A 15,162-nucleotide genomic window follows, 5' to 3' on the forward strand; every position below is an offset into this window, starting at 1 on the left:
TTTAGCACCAAAATATCACAATATATTGAAAACATTGACTACAAAAATGTGTTGGATAATCCAGAACGTTGGATAAGCAAGTGTTGGATAAGTGAGACTCTACTATAAGACTAACTCTGATTAAATCTTTAAATCATCTTCTTCAATGTAAATGTGCTTATTATGTATCCTTTTAATAATAATGGAGTAAAATAACACATGTAATAATAATAATAATAAATACAGGAAAATAATACATGTAATACAGTAGAGTCTCACTTATCCAACACTCACTTATCCAACGTTCTGGATTATCCAAAGCATTTTTGTAGTCAATGTTTTCAATATATCGTGATATTTTGGTGCTAAATTTGTAAATACAGTAATTACTACATAGCATTAATGTGTAATGAACTACTTTTTCTGCCAAACTTGTTGTATAACATGATGTTTTGGTGCTTAATTTGTAAAATCATAACCTATTTTGATGTTTAATAGGCTTTTTCTTAATCTCTCCTTATTATCGAACATATTCACTTATCCAACATTCTGCCGGCCCGTTTATGTTGGATAAGTGAGACTCTACTGTAATAAATAGAGTAGAATAATAAATGTAATAATAATAATAAGATCAGAGTGAAATAATAAATGTATTAATAAAAATAATAAAAATATAGTAAAATAAATGTAATAGTAGCAACAATAATAGAGTACAATAATAAATGTAATAATAATAGAGTGAAATAATAAATGTAATAATACCAATAATAATAGAGAAAAATAATAAATGTACCTTATATTCTCGAGTATAGTAAAAGGTAAAGGTTTCCTTGACATTAAGTCCAGTTGTGTCTGACTCTGGGGGTTGGTGCTCATCTCCATTTCTAAGCCGAAGAGCCGGCGTTGCCCATAGACACCTCCAAGGTCATGTGGCTGACATGACTGCATGGAGCAAGTATAAGCTGACCCAAATATAAGCCAACCAGGATCCTCACCCGAGTATAAGCTGAGGGGGGCTTTTTTAGTCCTAAAAAAAGGGCTGAAAAGCTATGCTTATACTCAAGTATATACAGTAATTCTGTTTCCTGGCCTCTATGTCAGAGAAGCATCCACATGAAACCATCTCAGCATGTCCCACATGCAAGGGCATCTGCAGCAAACCGGGTCATGCAGCAATGATACTCAGGAAGGAAGATGTAGGAGAAAAGCATTGATTTATGCTGGAGATGGAAACCTCTCTGACATTTCCCTATCCCGGGAAGGTAATCTCTCTGAAGTTGAGAAGTACCAGCAAACATCTTGTCAATTCATGTTCGGGATGACACTTCTTCTCTGCGGATTGTCTTAGGAGCTGACACACATCTTTTGATTACAAAAAAACCCTATCAGGCAGAAAAATAAAATAAAAATAAAATAAAGTGGGGAGTTGTTTGATGGCCCCAAGTACAGTGAAAGAAAAGGGATAAAAAATTAATGAACCAAATCATTGGTTTAAAGTTCCCCTATGGTCTCACTTCTTACATACACGGAGTGAATGCAGTAGAATGAATGCTAATAGACTATTTCAGTTCTCTAAACTAGTGGGCAGGCTGTAATTATAATGAGCAAAATGGGAATTGGAACTTGAATGCAAAAAAACTACATTTTTGGGGGCCTGTTTCATTGTGCAATTCTTTGCATTTCTACTCAGAAGAATATTCCACTGAACTCAGTATGTGAGTACATTAGCATAATACTGCAACCCTAGAACAGACATGGAGGAAACTGTGTGCAAGTAATGAGCTACCTGCGAAAAATGAGCTATTTAGGAATAAACAGTTTTGGACTTCTAGCCAGGGTTCAATGATTAACAATGTTCTCTATAGGAACCATCTGCACTGTAGAATTAATGCAGTTTGACATCACTTTAACTGCCATGACTCCATGCTGTAGAGTCATAACAGTTGTAAGTTTACAAGGTCTATAGCCTTCTTTGCCAAAAAAGGGCCAGTGCCCCATCAAACTACAAATTCCAGGATTCCAAAGTGTTAAACCATGACAGTTATGATAGTATCACTTTGCATTAATTTTGATGTGTAGGTGCACCTTCAAACAACTTGAGAGTTACTTTCAAACAAGGACTTTACTTCCAGAAACTCCAAGTGTAATGGCAGAAATCATAACTAGAACAAACTCTTTTAAAAAATTTATTTATTTATTTACAGTGTTTATCTTCTGCCCTTCTCATCTCGAAGGGGACTTAGGGCGGATTACTATGCACATATACATGGCAAACATTCAGTGCCATTAGACATATGACATATAGACAGACACAGAGGCAATTTAACATTTTCCAGCTTCTGGCTTCATGAGGGTATGCTCAATTTTGGCCACAGGGGGAGCTGCTGCTTCATCGTCCACTTGTGACACCGAGTCCTTGATGGTAGTACTTCCTCATTCCTTTCTGCACGCTGCTGGAAGTTTTATGGTGTCGTAAATTAGTTAAATTAACCTCCCCGTATAAAGCAGTACCTAAATTTCCTACTCAACAGATGCAACTGTCTTTCAAGCTGCTTAGGTCATCAGTGAGCTAGGCTATTAATGGTCAAGATCTCAATCCGACCCGGGTTTCGATCTCACGACCTCTCGGTCAGTAGTGATTTATTGCAGCTGCAACACAGCCCAGCCCATGAAAGTAAAAAAAAAAAATACTTTCCAAGCTTATACATAAGCATTATTGCTATCTGCCATCAAGTCAACTTTGACTTATAGAAGCTCTACCGTGGGGTTTTATTGATAGGATTTATTGAAAAGAGGTAACCATTGCTTTCCACTTAGGATAAGACACTATGATTTCTCCAAGGTCACTCTCTGGGTTTCCATGGCTGAGTAGGGATTTGGACCCTGGTTTCCAAGAGTAATAGTTTGACACTCAAACACCCCATTCATATCACTTTAGATCATTACCATTAAATAGTTTTGTGTTAGTAAAAGGATTGTGTACATCTCCTTCTGACAGTGGGAATGATATGAATACATGAGAGACTTTCTGCATTACAGGGAATAGCTTGAGTGAGAACAAAGTATTCAAAACTCTTTCCTTATAGTGGGACACATCAGAGGGATTGGCAAGTATGACAAACTGTTATTTCATTTTTTTCTGGGCTATTTACATTTTCTGAGTTTCAGGCAAAGCAAAGCAGTATTGATGGAACAATGAATTGAATGGCAGGAAGTCATTAAAACATGATGAAGTGAAAAGCCAACATATAATTTATCAAAGGGAACTGAAAAGTAAGTAGTGTAGAAAAAGTTTTTAAAAAACAAACAAAACCAAACAAAACCTATACGTTGTTGCTTTCATATTCTGGATATTAAAAGGTTTACCATAAAATATTTGATCACCCAAATATTTTATGGGAAACCTTTTAATATCCAGGATATGAAAGCAACGAAGTGTAGGACAGGGATGAGACACTAGATATAGTTTATGTAAGAGAACCCCTCCATCCAGCTCACAAGGTTCTTCTCCTGTGAACAGAGATGTGCATTGCCTAGAACTGAGTTGTGTTTGTGCAGTCTGTGGAGCTAAATTGTGTGTAGGCAGAGGCTTACTTCTGAATAGACAGATACAGAATTGCATGGACAAATAGACGTATAGAAAATCATGGCACAATACAAGACTGGTCCAAAGCAGCAATGCTTTGTGCCCAGTGACGGTTCAACCGAGAGGCAAACTAGTCATTTGCCTGTGGCGCCATCCTGTAGGGGGCGCCATCAAGGCAACTCCTGCCTCCGCTGCTGTGCCTCTGCTCTGCAGAGCCCAGTGCCTTCCTCCCCAAAGGAAGACGTTGGGCCGTTTGCAGAGTGAAACAGCACTTCTCCAGTCTGCAAAGCACCCAGCAGCTCCCTCTGGAGAAGGAGGATGTTGGGCAGTTTGCAGACTGGGAAGCCCAGCACCTCCCCCCCCCCCTTGGCTGCAACTTGCCTTGCAGCAGCCAAACAGAAGGAATCAGGCTCCACGTGGAGCTGGCTTGGGTCCCTTTGATCCTTTTGCCTCCCCTGTAAAGCAAGCAGTGGGATTGGGGGGAAAGGAAGAAGGGAGAAGGGGGAAAGGAGCGAGGGAGTGTGGGGAGAAGCCAAGCCACTGTGACCCACTCACTGCCTTCCCATTTTAGTAAGTATTTTTCTATTTGTGAGTCCATTTAAGGGGCTTGTTTTGCTTGGGGGGGGGCTTTGCTAACGGGGTTTATTGTTGTTGTTGGAAGAGGGACCAGGCCTTGGGGCCTTGGATCCTTTTTCCTTTGGGCCCTCTCGCTGTTCTCTTTCCTCCCAACCATTCCTACTACCTGCTGCTCTTTCTCTTTTCCCTTTGCAACATAAATGAGGGGGATCCTTTTGTTTGCAATGTGTGTGTGTGTATACATACATACATATACACACATATATACATAATATTGGGATTTACTATGGGAAGAGAGATGGAGATTCCCCCAATTTTGAATGTAAACAATCCCAAAAAGACTCCAAAGGCTTTGCATTAGCTCCTGAAAGTATCTTAGATTGGAAAGGGGGAACCCCAAAGGACATCTAGTCCAACCCCATGAAGAAAACCACAAAATCCAGCCCTGGTTAAAGAGATTGATATATATATATATACTAGCTGTGCCCGGCCACGCGTTGCTGTGGCGAAGTCTGGTGGTCTGGGAAATAAAGTATTGAGGAATTGGTGGTAGTTAAGGTCAAGGGTAAAGGTTTTCCCCAGACATTAAGTCCAGTCGTGTCCAACTCTGGAGGTTGGTGCTCATCTCCATTTCTAAGCCGAAGAGCCGGCGTTGTCCGTAGACACCTCCAAGGTCATGTGGGATGACTACATGAAGCGGCGTTACCTTCCCGCCGGAGCAGTACCTATTGATGCACTCACATTTGCATGTTTTCGAACTTCTGGGTTGGCAGAAGCTGGGGCTAACAGTGGGGGCTCTCTCCGCTCCCCCAATTCAAACCTGTGGCCTTTTGGTCCAGAAGTTCAGCAGCTCAGCGCTTTAACACGCTGCGCCATCAGGGGATATTATTTCCTAAAGGTTGTGAATATACAATATTTCTGATTGGGTTTTTTTGTTTGTTGGAGGCAAGTATGAATGCTGCAATTAGGAAAAATGATTAGGATGTAATGGCCTTGCAGCTTTAAAGCCTGGCTGCTTCCTCCCTGAGTGAATTTTTTGTTGGGAGGTGTTAGCTGGCCCTGATTGTTTCCTGTCTGGAATTCCCTTGTTTTCAGAGTGGTGTTGTTTGCGATATTTTATGTGCTTCTACTGTCTGTGGCCCTGAGAAAACAGAGGATTTGCCAGACTTTGATGATGGGAATACTTTGTTGGGAGGTGTTAGCTGGCCCTGATTGTTTCCTGTGTGGAATTCCCCTGTTTATTTACTGTCCTGGTTTTAGAGATTATATTGTTCTGCATTATTCTATCCCAGTAATTATTTCATATTAAAGTAGAATCTCACTTATCCAACATTCACGTATATAATGTTCTGGATTATCCAACGCAGTCTGCCTTTTCATAATCAATGTTTTTGTAGTCAGTGTTTTAAATTCATTGTGATATTGTAGTGGTAAATTTGTAAATACAGTACAGTAGAGTCTCACTTATCCAACATAAACAGGCTGGCAGAATATTGGATAAGCGAATATGTTGGATAATAAGGAGGCATTAAGGATAAGCCTATTAAACATCAAATTAGGTTATGATTTTACAAATGAAGCACCAAAATATCATCTTAGACAACAAATTTGGCAGAAAAAGTAGTTCAATACGCAGTAATGCTATGTAGTAATTACTGTATTTATGAATTTAGCACCAAAATATCACAATATATTGAAAACATTGACTACAAAAATGCATTGGATAATCCAGAACGTTGGATAAGCGAGTGTTGGATAAGTGAGACTCTACTGTAATTACTACATAGCATTACTGCGCATGGAACTACTTTTTCTGTCAAATTTGTTGTATAACATGATGTTTTGGTGCTTAATTTGTAAAATGATTACCTAATTTGATGTTTAATCGGCTTTTCCTGAATCCCTTCTTATTATCCAACATATTCACTTATCCTGCCGGCCTGTTTATGTTGGATTGAGGCGGGAGGTTAAGGAACCCCAGGAAATACCATATATGGGCAGAGATGGCGACAGCTAGCGACCCGGGTGCATAAACTCACAGAAACATGTGACTTCTGGGAAATCATGTGTTTCTGAGGAAATGAAAGCTAAAGATAAACAAACAGCGCATGCGTACGCAGGCGCTCTGAAAGATTTGTGAGCACGGCACAAAAGGGTGCAGCCGGCCTGCTGGTCAGCACTGATTGGGCAGCGTCACAACTCTAAGCCAATGAATTTGCTTGAGGGCGGGCATAACCCGAACCCTGTAGTGTGTATAAATGTTCACTCAGCATGCCACTGGTCGGTTCCCCTGGAGAAGCACTTACTTTGTGCTAGGGGGACCCCTAGTGGCCATTAGCGAAATAAAACTGCTTTCTGGGAAATTCCTTCAGTTGTCCGTCTTCAAATTCCTCCACTGCGCCAACAAGAACCGTAGCACGAAGGTTCCGCTACATTTTCTGGTGACCCCGACGTGATTTTTTCCTATAAGACGGGCCAGGAGATTTGGAGACGGATCCCGTTGGCGGGACGGCCTCAACTCAGCGGTGGGGGCCTGAGGCAACTGCCGTGAGACGAGAAGGGGCCCCTGAATACTACACGACCGGCTGCGGTGCTTGCCTCTGATGCCAACGCCGACTGACGGTGAGAGCTGCAACATCAGCGAGGTTCCACAGAAACCGGCTAGGAGGAAAAGGATCCAGGGGAAAAAAGCCCAGGGGCGAAGGTTGGTCCGACGTCTACAGAAATCTGGCAAGTATAGGGGTTTGCATGAGATATTAAGGGAACGCCAGCGCTGGGAGGGACAAAAAAAAAAAAAAAAGTTCCCAGGGAGGTAGAAAGGGGTTCTGTCTTGTGTTTCCTGACGCATGCCGTGAGTGGCCAGGTGCCCAGGCCAGGACAGTCCCCTCTATTAGGCAGGATGGGAGGGAAAAATTCAAAGAGCTCCACTCCCTTACAATGCATCTTAGATAATTTTGGCTCTTTTGCTAGCAGAGCCGTAGCAGGGAATCCAAGGGACCTAAGAGATTATAGACTGAGAAATTTGTGTCAGGGAGAATGGCCAGATTTTGGTTTAGGTTGGCAAGTAGAAGGAACGTGGGATCTGAAACTGATCCGAACAGTGGAAGAATATTGTGCTGTGAATCATCCGAACCAGTGGGTCTATATTGCTACGTGGGAACGGGTAGTTAGAGAAGATCCAGGTTGGGTTCGACAGTGCAGGAATGGCAAATGTATGGTGGTGAAGAAGGAGGGGAAAAAGAAGGAAGTTTTCCAATCCAATGAGGAGGACTACCCAGATTTACAGTTGAGTGTACAGGCTAGACAACAGGAATTATTGCCGCCACCCTTGCCACCGCCCCCCCCACCCCAGGGAACAGCCCCCACACTAGGAACGAGACCCCCACCCTACTCTTCGGAGTCAACCGAAGCGGCCAAGAAACACTATCCTAGCCTAGAAAAATATCAGGAGGAAACAAAGGAAAAGAAGAAGTCACAACGGATGCCCAGTGATGCTTCTCCGGCACAAACTCGGAGACATGGAGCTCCGGTGTGGTCTGGTGATTCACCGACCGGACCGGCCCTCCAGATGCCCTTGAGAACGGTGCCTGTGATAAACAACAGGAATGAGATAGTTCAAGCATACCAGGTAGTGCCTTTCAGTAGTAGTGACATTTTGAATTGGAAAAATAATACTCCACCTTATAGTGAAGAACCCCAAGCTATGGCTAGGCTATTGGAAGGGATTATGGCAACCCATAATCCCACCTGGCAAGATTGCAGACAATTGTTGAATATGTTGTTCACATCAGAGGAGAGAAGAGCAGTGTTGAATAATGGGGTAGCCATAGCCCAGGTTGGTGCCCCACAAGATGGTGATGCAGCCGAGTGGGGAGCACAGAGGTTTCCTGTGGAAATAGATCCCCAATGGGACACCGCAGAAGAAGGACATTTGCAGAGACTGAAAGGATTCCAGCGTATATTGGTAGAAGCGGTAAAGAGGGGCCCGCCGCGACCCGTCAACATTGTAAAAATTCAGGGAGTGGTACAGGAAAAATCTGAGTCACCAACAGCCTTTTTGGAAAGGCTGGAGGCAGCATATAGAAAGTATAGCCCGTATAATTTGGAGGATGAAAACGGTAGGAGGGCGATTCAACAGTCTTTTATCAGTCAAGCGGCTCCTGACATCCGGAGAAAGATTCAAAAGCAACCAGGATTTCTAGGAAAGACTATGAATGAATTGTTGGCACTCGCAGATCAAGTTTATATGGCGAGGGACCAGGTAGAAGAAGAGAAGAAGGACAGGAAGAAGAAGCAGGAATACCAAGCATTAGTTACCATGATGGAACAAAGTGCAAGTGGACAGAGAGGAAGAGGAGGATATGCCAGAGGGGGACAAGGAGGAAGAAGGGGGCCCCCTCGGAGGTTAGGTCGAGACCAATGTGCTAAATGTAAGAAGTTTGGACACTGGAAAGGTGAATGCCCAGAAGGAAGAGAAGGAAGTCAGGAAGGACCGAGAGAAAGAGGAAGGCCTGAGAGAGGAAGAAACCCAGGAAGGGGAAGAGGACGTGGGAACTACGTACCTTTTCCTGCAAGAGAGGTGATAGCTGCAGCAGCTGTGATGGAAGAAGAATGGGAAGATATGGATGGAGGAGAGGAATGAGGAAGCCAGGCTCTTGTTTTGTTGGACCCCGGGGAGCCGATGGTCACACTTGAAATCGGGGACCAACAATTGGACTTTTTAGTGGACACAGGTGCCGAAAAATCAGTAGTAAATACAAAAATTAGTCCACCAACTCGGGAAACTACGAAAGTAATAGGGGTGTCTGGGAAGACCCAGAAGTGCCCCTTCCTTAAGGAACGCACCTGCAATCTGGCCGGACATCAGGTCAAGCATAAGATGTTATATCTCCCAGACTGCCCAGTCCCTTTATTGGGAAGGGACATTTTATCAAAATTACAAGCACAACTCCAGTTCATGAAGAATGGACAAGTGGAGCTATCATTTCCCATGGAAGAGGAATGGAGACTGTTTCAAGTTAGGATTTTTACTGAAGAAATACAATGGCCATGGCATGAGACTCCTTTAGTGTGGGCAGAAGATAATCCTCCAGGATTAGCTAAATATGTTCCACCGGTGGTGGTGGAAGTGAAAAGAGGAATGGGGCCCATATGCAAGCCACAGTATCCCGTCAGTCGAGAGGCAGTGCAGGGGATCAGAAAGCATCTAGAGCGACTTCTGCAGCATGGGATATTGGTACCATGCAGTTCCCCATGGAACACGCCCCTGCTCCCAGTCAAGAAACCAGGAGGACAAGGAGAATATCGCCCAGTCCAAGATTTGCGGGCTGTAAATCAAGTCACCGTTCCCCTAACCCCGGTAGTGCCAAATCCATACATCATGATGAGTCTAGTACCAGCATTTGCCAAATGGTTTACTGTATTGGATTTAAAGGATGCATTCTTTTGCATTCGATTGGCCCCTGTATCCCAACCGATCTTTGCTTTCCAGTGGGAATCTCAGCAGTCAGGGCAAAGGACCCAGTATGTTTGGACACGCCTTCCTCAGGGGTTCCGGGACAGCCCGACCATTTTTGGTCAAGCCCTGGCCAAAGACTTACAGGATTTTGTAATACCTAAGGAAGAGGGAATTTGGCTTCAATATGCAGATGACCTGCTTATCGCTTGCCGGACACTAGGGGGCTGTAAAGAGCATACTTTGAGATTTCTCAAGACATTGGAAGAAAAGGGTTACAAAGTGTCAAAGAAAAAGGCCCAGTTGTGCTGTCCCACGGTGAAATATTTGGGGTTCCATCTGACCGAAGGAAAGAAGATGTTAGGAGCTGAAAGAAAGGAAGTTGTTTGTGCCATCCCCACTCCCAGCACCCGGCGACAGGTGCGGGAATTTTTGGGATCAGCAGGATATTGTAGACAGTGGATCCCCAACTACGCCGTGTTGGCTAAGCCACTGTACCAGGCTACGAGAGGTGGAAGAGAAGATCCATTTGAGTGGACAGAAGAATGTCAACAGGCATTTAAGGCATTAAAAGAAGCATTGATGTCATCTCCAGCATTAGGACTGCCCGATTTGGAAAAACCATTCACTCTGTTCGCTGCAGAGCGGGAAGGAACAGCGGTTGGAGTATTGACCCAACCACTAGGTTCATGGCAAAGGCCGATTGCCTACTTGTCAAAGCAATTGGACACAGTGGCTCGTGGATTGCCACCTTGCCTGAGGGCTGTGGCAGCATCAGTAGATTTAATCAAAGAAGCGAATAAATTGACCCTAGGACAGCCACTGACAGTTAAGGTGCCCCATAGCGTTAAGGCACTGTTAGACATTAAGGGACCGCGCTGGCTCACAAGTGAGAGGTTAATGAAATATGAGGGATTGTTGTGTGACAACCCACTGGTGACCCTGGAGACTTGCTCCACTCTGAATCCGGCCACCTTGCTCCCAACTCCAGGAGACACCACGATCCATCAGTGTGCCCAGGTGATGGATGAGGTATTCTCCAGTCGACCGGATTTGAAGGATGTGCCACTAACTAAGGTGGACGACACTCTGTTCACAGATGGAAGCTCCTTTATGGAAAATAATCAAAGACACTCAGGTTATGCGGTTGTTCGGTGGGGGGGAGAGACGCTGGAAGCAGAGTCACTGCCCCCGGGGACTTCTGCCCAGAAGGCCGAATTGATTGCCCTGACCCGAGCGTTGGAATTGTCAAGCGGAAAGCGGGTTAACGTCTACACAGACTCAAAATATGCCTTCACCACCCTCCACGCACATGGAGCACTGTACAAGGAGCGCGGGCTCCTCACGTCTGGAGGAAAGTGCGTGAAACATGCTGGAGAGATTGTGGATCTCCTGGAGGCGGTTTGGAAGCCAAGGCAGGTGGCTGTGATGCATTGTAAAGGGCACCAACGTGGAGACGATCCCGTAGTGCAAGGAAATAGGCAGGCTGATCTGGCAGCCAAAGAGGCAGCTAGGCTGCCCTATATTGAACATCAGGTAATGGCCCTACAGGTAGAATTAACTGAACATAACATTACATATACACCAGAGGAAGAAGAATGGGCCTTAAAGGAGAAGGGTCAGTGGTCAGGAGAACTCATAGTGATGCCAGACGCCCGTGTCTACGTCCCTAAGGACTTGGCATGGCACTTAGTCCAACACATGCACCAAAACACACATTTAGGAAAAATGGCATTGGCAAATCTGCTAGGACGACAGTTGTATATCGATGGATTACATAGCCTAACGGCAGCAGCAGCCCGAAGATGCTGGACATGTATCAAAAATAACCCCAGAGAAGGACCCCTCAAGCCACCAGGAGTCCAACATGTGGGTGGGGTACCCTTTGAAGCTTTAGTCACTGACTTTACAGAAATGCCCCCATACAAAGGATACAAATATTTACTGGTGTTCGTGGACACATACACAGGATGGGTGGAAGCTTACCCTACAAGAACTGAGAAGGCTGTAGAGGTGTCAAGAGCTCTAATGAAAGATGTTATTCCCAGATTTGGCATACCCTTAGAAATTGGATCAGATAATGGCCCCGCATATATTCAACAGGCTGTGCAAGGATTATGTAGAATTTTGGGCATAAAATGGAAGTTACATTGTGCATATAGACCCCAATCTTCTGGAAAAGTGGAAAGAATGAATAGGACATTAAAGGCTCAGCTTGGGAAACTTTGCCAAGAGACAGGATTGCCGTGGACGGTGGTTTTGCCCATGGCATTATTAGGAATCAGATGTACACCACACAAACGGACAGGACTCTCCCCTTTTGAAAGACTCTATGGACGACCCCCTTTGAACTTGAAGGGAGCCTTAGAGACAGGAGCTGAGCAGCACCTCATAGGAGAGAAACAGACATTGGCCCAGGTTCAGGCTTTGGGCAGACAAATGCAGCAGTTAGAAAAATACATTTCTGAATTGAACCCACCATTCCCTACCACACCTCTACATTGTTTTTCACCAGGTGACGAGGTTCTGGTCAAGGATTGGAAGATTGAGCCATTGGGACCCAAGTGGCGAGGACCCTATGTTGTGCTCCTGTCTACCCCCACTGCAGTGAAGGTGAAGGAGATTAAGCCGTGGATACATTACACCCGTGTAAAACTAGCACCTGAGGAGTGGCGGACGGAGCGAGTTCCTGGTGAGGACCTGAGACTCAGGATCATCCGGCAACTCCCTAAGGGGTCAACAAGGCCATGAAGCTGATCCCTTCGGGTGCAACGGAGCGTCGGTGGTCAAGTATGTCGCAGCATGGCCCAACAAAGGCGCTCTCCGGGAGATGGTGGCTAGACATTTTGAGAGGAAAAAGTGGGAGACAAGCTATGAGGAGGGGAGGAAAGCGCACTGTGTTTGGTATATTATTTGTGCTGAGTTTTATTCTCTCTTTTGGAAAAAGAGCACATGGGAATTGGATAAAAGAACATGCCAATTATATGTTTGAGCAGCACGGGAAAGAGGTAGCATTAATATATGAACACCCCCTCACCGTAGGAGATTTTTCATTTCTTCCCGATTTAATTGATGAACCACAGATTGTGTTGGAGGGATTGTCCAAGGCTCAGGAGGGTCCACCTACCGTGTTTTCTAGCATACCGCAAAGGATAAATAAAACTCGGTTTCGACAGTTTAGATACCATACCTCCACCAGGGGTTTGTGCTTCTGTTGTGGAGGATCGGGAATATGGAATTCTGAGTGGAAACACTGGGGAACTAGGCAGGCGTTCTTTTCCCGATTAGGCAATTATTCCCATTGTCGAGACCGGTTCTATCTACATGGACGATTTAATACATCTTATGTCTCACGATTAAATCTAACCGCAACCGAGTGGGCTAGCATGTATCCAGATTATCCCACATTTAGTGTGAATGATTCTATTGAGGGCCTAAAATCTTATATGAACATACTGCAACAATTAACCCAACTGAGCCTAGGTAAAAGCCTCTGTCCGTTATGGCAAATTAGGGATCCAAATCTATGGTTTTTCTTTGATAAATGGGCCACAAATTATCACCCCGGCAACTACCAGTGTGTCGGTGTGGGTTATTTGACATTCCCAGTTCAGGTCTTACACAAAGGGCATCAGCGCCTGAAACGGGACATTGTGCAAACAGGCCCTCTAGGACCAGAATGCTCGGATGAGGTCATTATCAACAAGGCCCTGTCAGGTTCAGAAGCCTCCCGTGTAGGAGGAGGCCTGATCACAGGCTTGTTGACACTGGGTGCTTACCCAGGGATTGTAGCTCAAGCAAACCGTAGAAGTGTTCTAGGCCTGACTTGCCGCCTTGAAAAGTCCATAAATGCCACTGGTAAAATTTTCCGGGAAATCCAGTCTGAAGTAGAAGAAATCAGCCAGATGGCCCTACAGCATAAGTTGGCCCTTGACTACCTACTGGCGGCCAGGGGGGGCTTATGCGCCATGGTTAGAGGACGTTGTGTAGTGAAATTTCATAACTTGAATAATACTATTGAAGATGACATCGAGTCATTACAAAAGTTAATTTACAATAATGTCCAGGAGATAGAAGGTTGGTCTCCCTTCTCCTGGGTGACTAGCTGGTTACCCTCAATAGAATGGTTGAAGAACATATTGTTGGTAGGGATTTTAGGATTGTTCATTGTTCTCATAGTTATGTGTTGCACTCCAATAATGATGCAAATGTGTACTAGGTGTGTCACACAATCTTTACCTGAAAAAAAGATAGCCATACTCCAAGCCAAGCGGGATTGGATGGAACCATAATGCTTTGCTTCAGCTTTTGTACATGCGCTTCGCAAAAAGAAAATGGGGGAGTGAGGCGGGAGGTTAAGGAACCCCAGGAAATACCATATATGGGCAGAGATGGCGACAGCTAGCGACCCGGGTGCATAAACTCACAGAAACATGTGACTTCTGGGAAATCATGTGTTTCTGAGGAAATGAAAGCTAAAGATAAACAAACAGCGCATGCGTACGCAGGCGCTCTGAAAGATTTGTGAGCACGGCACAAAAGGGTGCAGCCGGCCTGCTGGTCAGCACTGATTGGGCAGCGTCACAACTCTAAGCCAATGAATTTGCTTGAGGGCGGGCATAACCCGAACCCTGTAGTGTGTATAAATGTTCACTCAGCATGCCACTGGTCGGTTCCCCTGGAGAAGCACTTACTTTGTGCTAGGGGGACCCCTAGTGGCCATTAGCGAAATAAAACTGCTTTCTGGGAAATTCCTTCAGTTGTCCGTCTTCAAATTCCTCCACTGCGCCAACAAGAACCGTAGCACGAAGGTTCCGCTACAGGATAAGTGAGACTCTACTGTATATTGATAATCTTAAATTATCTGCTTAGAACTGGATTATATGAGGCCCCTTCTTCACAGCTGTATAAAATGCACACTGAAGTGGATTATATGGCAGTGTGGAGTCAAGATAATCCAGTGCAAAGCAGATAATGTAAGATTATAAATGGGTTATAGAGCTGTGTAGAAGGGCCTTGAGTCTACACTGCCATATAATCCAGTTAAAATCAGATAATCTGTGGAAGAAGCCTAAGTGAGGCCTAAATCTGCCTGTCCCCTAACTGAAGCCTGGCTGTCCCTTGGCTGGTTGCTAGGCAACCAAGTGGGCAGAGATTAGCCCTCTAAACTGGCAGCAATTGGATAAAAAATATTATTGCTCTCCCTCTAATTAGGACTTTATTTTTCTTTTCTTTTTGTTGTATCAACCTGGAGGCGTGGATGATGGGTTGTGTTGTCAAATTTCGAGGTTGGGGGGCCTGTACTTTTGTTGTTTTGTCCACTGCCCTGATGCCATCACTCTTTTATATATATAGATATATATATATATATGTAATAAACACACTACTGTGCATATTAATATACATATTAATGTAATAAACACAATACTGTGCATATTAATATATATATTAATGTAATAAACACTATAATGGGAGTTTATTACATATTGATATACCTATTAATGTAATAAACACAATACTCTGCATACTGACATACATATTAATGTAATAAACACTATAATGGGAG

At 44.2% G+C, this 15,162-nt stretch overlaps 1 protein-coding gene across 1 annotated transcript; it reads left to right on the forward strand.

Moving 5' to 3' along the window:
* Positions 1-8,817: 8,817 nt before the first annotated feature.
* Positions 8,818-14,350, forward strand: LOC134293602 (uncharacterized). Its single transcript, XM_062961696.1, has one exon. The coding sequence runs from the start codon at positions 8,823-8,825 to the stop codon at positions 12,345-12,347; it is 3,525 nt and encodes a 1,174-aa protein (XP_062817766.1). The 5' UTR covers positions 8,818-8,822; the 3' UTR covers positions 12,348-14,350.
* Positions 14,351-15,162: the final 812 nt, after the last annotated feature.

The sequence above is a fragment of the Anolis carolinensis genome, unplaced genomic scaffold (assembly GCF_035594765.1).
Source record: "Anolis carolinensis isolate JA03-04 unplaced genomic scaffold, rAnoCar3.1.pri scaffold_9, whole genome shotgun sequence".
Taxonomy (NCBI): Eukaryota; Metazoa; Chordata; class Lepidosauria; order Squamata; family Dactyloidae; genus Anolis; species Anolis carolinensis.

What these genes read in the sequence shown, in the direction of transcription:
- LOC134293602 (XM_062961696.1), top strand. Translation starts at nt 8,823, where the DNA reads ATGGTCACACTTGAAATCGGGGACCAACAATTGGACTTTTTAGTGGAC.